Source organism: Pisolithus orientalis, assembly GCF_024613125.1.
Source record: "Pisolithus orientalis strain OTSU chromosome Unknown F5J12scaffold_198, whole genome shotgun sequence".
In the NCBI taxonomy this organism is placed as follows: Eukaryota; Fungi; Basidiomycota; class Agaricomycetes; order Boletales; family Pisolithaceae; genus Pisolithus; species Pisolithus orientalis.
In genome coordinates this window covers 9,972-18,106 of record NW_026260979.1, presented here as the reverse complement: position 1 = coordinate 18,106, position 8,135 = coordinate 9,972, and the positions used below count along the sequence as shown (strand labels likewise).

Below are 8,135 nucleotides of genomic sequence, written 5' to 3'. Positions count from 1 at the left end.
ATGGTCCTGGGTGGGTTCTGAGTGCCATTTGGTGTCGTACAAGACACTGTTTTGGTTACTGTCTGTGTTCGTGTTACCGGCTTGTCTAGCTATGACTAATGATGATTGGAAATTCACTGTGTATATAGGAGGCCATCAACTCTCGCAGCTTTCCCCATTTCCTCCAACAAACCAACATATCCGAGCGAGCCTTCGATAGCTATCCTGGACTGTGTCATGCTGTATCTCCGTCCGAGGCATCGCCCCTCGAACTCCTTGATGTTTCGTACGACATGACCTCCGAACAACAAACTCTACCTGGTCCCATCTGTGGCAGCGTCGACACCAACAACGAATTCTCTGCATTTCAAGCCATGCTACTAGATGCATCAAAGGGGGTGACAGAGGGAATGGATGCAGAATATAAATGGTCTGTTTGTCCTGTTTGCTTTGCAAAACAAGATTACTCAAACAACTTAATCCCCATAGCCTCATGCAGCAGTGTCAGAGATTCCTCATGGGCATGGGATGGTTGCGAGGTGATGAGTCGTTCTATTCCAACCAACCCCATTGTGATGCGCCGACATTCATCATCGCCTGGATTATGAATGCGTATCCCCCATCTCTCCTGTTTATTACCACTGCCTCAAAACTGATGAAAATGATGTTGACTCTGGCAGGTGTGATTCAATTACACTGAAGGGCACGAGTAAACCGCCATCTGAGGAACGAGGCACTTATGGCCATGCACAGAAGATGAGGGCAGCGATGACCTATGCCTTTGGGTGGTTACATGGGCTCGGTGATATGCCCTGGCATCAGTCAGAGGTACTGGGGAATTCCACCATGCTGGGGAACCCAAGTATGTCAGTACAGGTGTCATCTTACATGTGTGCCTTACGGCACCGCAAGGTATGTGTCTTCATCTGGGCTATATATGGGTGGTGAATGGTCTCACCAATACCCCTCCCTTACACTTTGCAGGTCCAAGCTGGCAAAGTTGCCATCAGTGCACATGCAATCACATCAGTTATGTTGATACCACTGGTGCAATGGTTCTGGGAAGCTCACTACTCATTCCCACAGGAGATACTCTCACAACTCTATCATTTCAACCATCTACCCAACAATTGGACCATCCATCCATACCAGCCTGGCACTCGTCGACCTTGTGACCCCAACCATCATGGTCAAGATGACAGGTTGGCAGACTGGGGTGGTGCTTGGGCCTGTCGTCTCTTACAAGCTGCCTATACAATTGCGTTCATCTGCCTTCTCCGATTTGATGAAGTTTTGAAGATTCAAGTCCACGACATCAATTTCATGTATGATGCTGCTGGCACCACAACTGGCATGTCCATTACCCTCCCTTTCCGTAAAACTCACCAAACCGGAGGTGAGTGTGTGCGAGCCATGCTGACAGCATGGCGAGGTTATCTTGGACTGATTGCACCAGCAGACATCAAACCATATTTCCTGTGGGCGTTCCATCAATCGGAAGCTCACCTCTGCGCTGTAAGGGCCATATCTGAGTGGATCATAGCGTCCAACATCACGTCCGGTTACCTCTTCCGTAAAATTGCTTCTGGTGACCGTGTTGCAGAAGCCAATGTACCAATGGTGAGATAGAGTTCTGCACCTCAGGCTTGCCAAGCCAATCAGCTGGCTGATATGGTATCTGGTTCGAAAGTCGTCTGAACAGTTCCTGGAAATGTTCCAAAACAACTTGTTGGACCTCAACATTGATCCTGCAGCTTATGGCACCCACTCTTTTCGGCGGGGAGGCTGCCAGTACCTCCACATCGAACGACGATGGCCTCTGAGGAAAATTTGTGAATGGGGAGGTTGGAGTCAAGAATTCACTAACCTCACGATAGTTAAGTACCTCATCTCAGTCAACGATGATGTGATGGAGGCCCGCGAAGATTTTTTCAACCCAAATCGCCGTCCTGCACTCAAATGCCCACACTGTGGATGATCTTGTGCTTGTGCTTGACTAGCGTCTCTCGTTTTGTGGGGGAATGATACTCCTTAATGACAGCTCCATGTCGGTACCTGGTTCATTTGAATTGGCCAAGCAGTTCCCGAGTTGTTTGCATTTTCGTGAGAAGGGACACCCTCGAGGTCTTGTCATCATATCTTGTCCATCTCCTCGCCATTCCTCTCGCTTTATGGTCCGTTCATTCCGCTCGCTGAACCCTATTTGGAGATACCTCATTCACCCAGTTCTGCGCAGTAGTCCTCAAGATATGCCCATTTTTTGTGACTGGAATGGCTATGAGGCAATTTGGCATGTAACTTGGGTCTGTATAGGAGTCCCCCACCAGCTTCGGGATTCTTGTATCGATTCCTCCAGCCCTCGTCACTCAGTGGTCTGTCCTTCTCCCCGTGCTGGTATCTGGTGACGTTACATGCATCGTATCCATATCCTGCCCGTTCTGGCATTCCACCTCTCACCCACTTTGTGGGTGGGACATTCTTGGACAATTTTGCAGGTATCATCACTTATGCTCTCCACCACACCAAGCTCCATCCATCCATCATGTTTGCTGCGCTAGTCTTCAAAGACTAAAGGTGCGATTCCCCACCGCCCATGGCTTGTCTGCCTTCCAACTTTTCATTTCTGTGTTTATGCTCACGAGCAAAGTTATTTGTGACAACACAGTGGGAGCTGAATGTGGATCCCTCGATGCTAAGTGAGTTTGAGAGTATGATATCGAAAGATTTCGCAGGGATGGGCCCTTTTCCAGCTTGCATCTTGCCATCGATGAAGAAATCAACACCCCCTTCATCAGCAAACCCTTTTGCGCCTCTCGACTGTCATGCCCCCTGCCATCCATCCTCCACGGTCTGTGTACGTCCTGCCACCTTCGCATTCCACTGTCCCAATATCCCAGAGGTGTCCCTCTCTTAATCTACGTTGTCCACCTCCCCTGCTTCCTCCGCACCACCACCTATGCCCATCGGCATTGAAGAGCTGTCAGCCAAAATCATGTCCGCATCGTCTTTGCCAGGGTACTCCCCAATGGAGCATGTACACACCTTGTTGTCAAAGGCGAAGATGTTGACCTTTGCATCACCTGCTGTCTGGTAAATAATGTCTAGCTCTCCACATTCATTTTGTCAATATTAGATCTCTTTCCATCTGTCTCGATGACAGCTGCAAATGTATTATATATGTCATTGTTCCCTCCCTGGTCTTGCAGGGTATGCTATTTAATGGACACGGTATCTCCATATCTATACCCTCTACTCTCCTCCTATGTACAATATGAAGAAATCAAAAGGGCTCTCTAACTAATTGTCAAACGTGGCAAAGAGGATAACGGGAAAGCTTACAACTCGAGGAGCCTATATTAACTATTACTTGTGTTTCAGCTTGCCGCATACTACATACTATACTGGTCACATAGCAGACTCAAAAGTGCAATAGGGGCTCACAGGCGTGTCATCACTGCGACCACTGCCATCATCATACAGGATTTAACAATAATGGGTGTTACAGGCCTTTGGCAGGTAAGTCTGGAGGCTGAATATTTGTACTACTTTACACACAAATTTGGCTTTGGTAGGCAGTCACTCCAGCAGCAAAGAAATATTCTCTGCAAGAGCTCATGGTCAACCACATGTTTAATCTGGATGGCACAAAATGCTCTGAGCATCTGTTCAGGATTGGTGTTGATGCCAGGTATGTTCCCAGGTGCTCTGATATAATCTGCTAGTCTTGGACTTAAGTATTTTTACCCGGTCGGTCCAACTCTGAAAGCTTATGGATGGCCAGTTGCCAGCACTCGTTTCGACATGGAGATGCACAGTGTGGGCAGAACCCGGAGTTGAGGACGCTCTTTTACAAGTTAGCACACCTGTATCGCACCCCAGCTGACATCCTCTTTGTCTTCGATGGCCTGCAAAAGCCAGCAATCAAGCGGGGCAAGAAGGTTGTCACTATTCCACCATGGCTTACAACGTACTTCAAGGACTTTGCTAGTGCTTTCGGATTTCGGACACATGAGGTGAGGTTGAACCTATCAGACCAGTGACTGCCAGTGTCATTGTCATTTCTACAAATTTATTCTCTAGGCAGCAGGCGAGGCAGAGGCAGAGCTAGCTGCCCTCAATCAGCTAGGGGTTATTGATGCTGTCTGGACTGAGGATAGTGATGCGTTGGTATTTGGTGCTCTAACTGTGTTCCGAAGGCAGGTGACCAGATCATGCTGAGCTCCTTCGAACTAACTTATTACATTGGTGTGTTAACAGTGACAATGACAACAACAAGTCCATTCTAATGTATTCCGCTAATGGTTTGGCACAAGAGTCCACTGTTGCATTGACAAAGGGCAGGCTACTGCTAATGGCCCTCTTCTGTGGTGGAGATTACAACATAAGTTCATGCTTGCCCACTGGCTACTGACAGGCGCTGTGCAACTCACATTGGTCACATGATAGAATGGCCTCTCATGTTGTGGATGGAAGACAACTCGTGCGCTTGCTCAACATGGTGTTGGAGATGAGCTGCTACATGCGGTGACCACTACTGTGAATGAGGATGATCTTACCACATTCCTTGGACCTTGGGTCAAGCACGTCTGTGATCTCCTCACCGAGATGGGCTGTAAGAAACTTTCTGCCACCTTTCCAACTGACTTTCCCTCCCCTGCTGTTGTCCTGGCATATGTTAAGCCCTCGATCACATTCACGTGTGCCGATCCTGGGCCTCCTCAAGCCTTGTCAATGCTGCTCAGAAAGCTGCAAGGAATTGACCTGGAACGACTGGCTTTCCTGTGCGAGTTCCGCTTTGGGTGGTCTAGAGGTGGACCACCCATCCCAGTCCATGCCATTGAATCTTCTGGTACACTCGGAAAGCTGAAGAACCTGGTCTATGAGGGAGTTTGTATTCGCAATCTATGTGGTGTGAGTAGGTTATACCATGTCATAGTATGAATTTGAAGGCTGCCATTAATTGTCATCTCACCATTAATGCTAAATTGCTAAATTGTGATCTACAGATGGACAGAGCAGACTCGGACACTCTAGGTAACATATGCCCCCAGGGTCCATCTGAGTCTTCTTCCAAGTCATGTCCAGTGCAGCAGGGCTTCATGCTCGATTCAGTTCTCTGTATTCGCTCACAATGCAAAGATGCTGCCTCAGGACAGGTACTGGTACAGCACTGCTTGGAGATCGACACCACGCCATTAGCACTCCCTGCAAAATGCAGTGTTGCTCGAGTACTGAGCATGCCAGATGGTGTTCCCCAGGCTGGATTATTTGCAGATTCCACACCCAGCACTCACCCAGCACTGAGCACTCACCGGGTCTGGATGCCAGATCCGGTGGTCAGGTTTGCACTCCCAGGTTTGCTTGCAACTGGGCTGACGAAGCATGACACTGAGGAACCAAGCCATTCTGCACACCAAAGGCCGAGTCATGGCAAGGAGATGATTGAACTCACAGACAGCGATTCCGAGACTGAAAGAGAGATCATTGAACTTACAGATAGCAATTCCGAGACTGAGAGGAAGAATAGTAGCAGTGGTGGCCACACATTTGACTTGGGTGTCATTGAGCTCACAGATTCAGAATAAAAACAGACACGAAATGCATGATACAACACACAATCTATGTCTCGTACCACAGAGTTATGTATGCTAGATAATATGCAGCTAAATAGAACCGCCCTCATCCCTGCCATGCCCATCACTCAGCCTGTGCAGCTGTTTTGCAATAGCCCAAGGCTGGGTCAGGACATGGATGTTGCTGCCTTTTCTGTACGTGCACTGCGTATCAAAAGATTTGCCAAATTCTTCTGCCACTTTCCACACAGCTTCCTGATCTTCTTTCTTCCGAGCCTCACAAAGGAGGACAAGAATACGAGTGTAACTCATCGGCCTCCTGTTCTCACTAAACCTGCACCAAAACTCATCCGGGGTGCCTTGATGGTAGCACTCTACAATGTACTGTGAACTCAGGATTAGATAGGCCCACTTTCGACCAAGAGCGAGTATGTATACTTGCCTTCCAGCATGTCCAGTTGTGTTTGATCCCTTTCCATTGTCGGTTGTGTGCATAATGGTACACCTCGGGCCAGTATTTGATCACAATTGGATGGCCCTTGATGGTAAGGGTGGACTGGCCAGTCCAGTGAGGGGAAGTGTCGTCCCACATGGAATTGAGCCTTGGGATGTCCTTGCTGAATCCCACAGCTGTGGGGTCACCAATGTCAGCGAGTGTGAAGGCGAGAACAGTCCCATCACCAAGTGTTAGTGTGCGAACGACAGAAGATGGATCGGTAGCCATGACGGTAGGAGAGGTGTCCCCACTCGCCAGTGAGGGACAGCGAGCATTGGCAGATGGGGAGGGGAGACCAGGTGATTGACTTGCAGGGGCCCATGCAAGGCTCATACCTGACAGCGCACCTAGTGGCCCGCCACTGTGACCTGTTGTTACTGCAACAGCCAGGGGAGGCTGGTAAGGATATAGAGTGAGAGTCATTCGTGCCTGCAAGGACACAGTGCCAGCATGAGTGATCCTGAACTCGGCGAATGGAAATGAAGCTGCAACTGACCCAGTCAAGGACAGCTGCCTTTTCTGCCTGTGTTCAGGTGTCTTTCGACCTTTCAGTAGCAGACGGGACTGCAGCATCACTGCTACTGCCACCCAGCAGCAGTGCCTGACGTTTTGCTGACCACTTTGCAGGGCCTCTCTTGCCCTTCCCGCTACCTGTATCTTGAGCATGATGATTTTGAGGGCCTTTGTGAGATCTTCGTGCGCCTGGAAGGACTCTGCATTGGAACAACTCAGCACCTGGTGAGAGACCAAGGACGAGGTAAGCTGTGACTCACCGCTGCCAGGCATCGTGATCCTGGCTGAATGCCTCCAGCCTCTCGAGAAGGACTTGTTTGGTACCGGTCTGGCTCAGGCCAAGCTTTCGACAGAGGACCTTGAGTTCCTTAGCGGTCATGACATTGCTGCATGGTAAACCCAGGGCACCACAGCCAACGATCAGTTCAGTGAACGGTGTCGACTGTCCTTCGAGGTTGACTCACATGTTAATATGTTCGACCTTGGGCTGCCTGTTGCAGCTGAACTGGCATGTAGGGAACGGGAGCACACCCTTGCAACTCTGCAGTGAGCAGGGTCCATGGCCGTCAACAGATGTGTTAGCTGCTCTTGCACTGGGACAGATCGTCAGGATGAGAGGGATGAAAATGGTGTCACATGCAGCTACTGACCTGAGTTCAGCAGTGGATTGAGCTTCAGAGGTGTCCCACATGGTTGCCAACTTGAGTTCAGCAGCGGATCGAGCCTCAGTAGAGCAGCTGACCATTGCCACTGCTTGACAGTCAAGCTGTTCAGCTTCGACACAAAAAAACGACTCCTGTGCAGAGGGATCGTATAGGCCTTTCCAGGGAGGGCAGATCCACACACAGATCTTCAGGATGATGGGGGAGAAGTCCGGTAAGAATTGGCTGTAACCTTTGTAGCAAATAACGAGGGAGACGAAGACAGAGATGCTGAGGACAATGCCGAGTGCAGGCAACTCAGGGAGGGTGACGCTGGAGGAGCTCGATGGCAAGGAGGGGACTGTCGAAGGAGTGGCTGTTATCACCTGGTCCATGGGCAGCAAATCAGCAAGGAGGGGGGGTCCAGCATCTGTTGCGATCGTTTCCCAGTGGGAGGATGGTGCGATGGCAAGTGACAGCTGGCAGGGAAATGAATGAATTAACGAAATCGGACGCAAAAAGTATGTAATAAACAATCAATCAGCACTCTGTTCGACTGAGAGAGAGAGAGAGAGAGAGAGAGAGAGAGGCAGAGGCAGGCGCGATAAGTGCAGGCAGGCGAGCGACATGCATGCACAGACAGGCGATTACCATAATAGTAAGCCGAGCCCAGGCACATGGCCAGGTCACATGCGGAGAAAAGACGGCCCTGCCACTGCCACCACGACGGTTCACGTCACGGCCAGGTCACGAGGTGGGGTGGCCCACCAGCAGGTGCCGGGGCGTGACAGCGGAGCGTCTGTTCTTGGAGAGAAGTCATGTCCCACAATGTTGATAATAAAGTGGGATCAAATGTATTGGGCTGTAAAATAGGTCACATTGATGCAGAAGATATTCTCATGGCTCTGAGCAATCATAGGCAGTATTCCATGT

At 49.8% G+C, this 8,135-nt stretch overlaps 4 protein-coding genes across 4 annotated transcripts; 3 read left to right on the top strand and 1 right to left on the bottom strand.

Annotated features, from left to right (window-relative positions):
• Nucleotides 1–272: 272 nt before the first annotated feature.
• On the top strand, nucleotides 273–1,957 carry F5J12DRAFT_908216 (DNA breaking-rejoining enzyme; the record flags this gene model as incomplete). The annotated part of the gene is made up of 6 exons (XM_051748993.1): nucleotides 273–409; nucleotides 660–891; nucleotides 964–1,008; nucleotides 1,066–1,375; nucleotides 1,439–1,599; nucleotides 1,670–1,957. The coding sequence occupies 6 exons, from the start codon at nucleotides 273–275 to the stop codon at nucleotides 1,955–1,957; spliced, it is 1,173 nt and encodes a 390-aa protein (XP_051594068.1).
• Nucleotides 1,958–2,217: 260 nt separating this feature from the next.
• On the top strand, nucleotides 2,218–2,693 carry F5J12DRAFT_875810 (uncharacterized protein; the record flags this gene model as incomplete). The annotated part of the gene is made up of 1 exon (XM_051747130.1): nucleotides 2,218–2,693. A coding segment is annotated over one exon (308 nt), but the record flags the coding sequence as incomplete, so codon positions are not given.
• Nucleotides 2,694–3,471: 778 nt separating this feature from the next.
• Nucleotides 3,472–5,564, top strand: F5J12DRAFT_944644 (uncharacterized protein; the record flags this gene model as incomplete). The annotated part of the gene is made up of 7 exons (XM_051749723.1): nucleotides 3,472–3,495; nucleotides 3,552–3,667; nucleotides 3,702–3,726; nucleotides 3,795–3,992; nucleotides 4,060–4,146; nucleotides 4,426–4,890; nucleotides 4,986–5,564. 7 exons carry the CDS (start codon nucleotides 3,472–3,474, stop codon nucleotides 5,562–5,564), a joined length of 1,494 nt encoding a protein of 497 aa, XP_051594066.1.
• Nucleotides 5,565–5,582: 18 nt separating this feature from the next.
• F5J12DRAFT_875797 (uncharacterized protein) lies at nucleotides 5,583–7,834 on the bottom strand (the record flags this gene model as incomplete). The annotated part of the gene is made up of 8 exons (XM_051747129.1): nucleotides 5,583–5,936; nucleotides 5,995–6,477; nucleotides 6,545–6,571; nucleotides 6,614–6,761; nucleotides 6,822–6,947; nucleotides 7,026–7,154; nucleotides 7,212–7,578; nucleotides 7,750–7,834. The coding sequence occupies 8 exons, from the start codon at nucleotides 7,829–7,831 to the stop codon at nucleotides 5,643–5,645; spliced, it is 1,656 nt and encodes a 551-aa protein (XP_051594065.1). The 3' UTR covers nucleotides 5,583–5,642.
• Nucleotides 7,835–8,135: the final 301 nt, after the last annotated feature.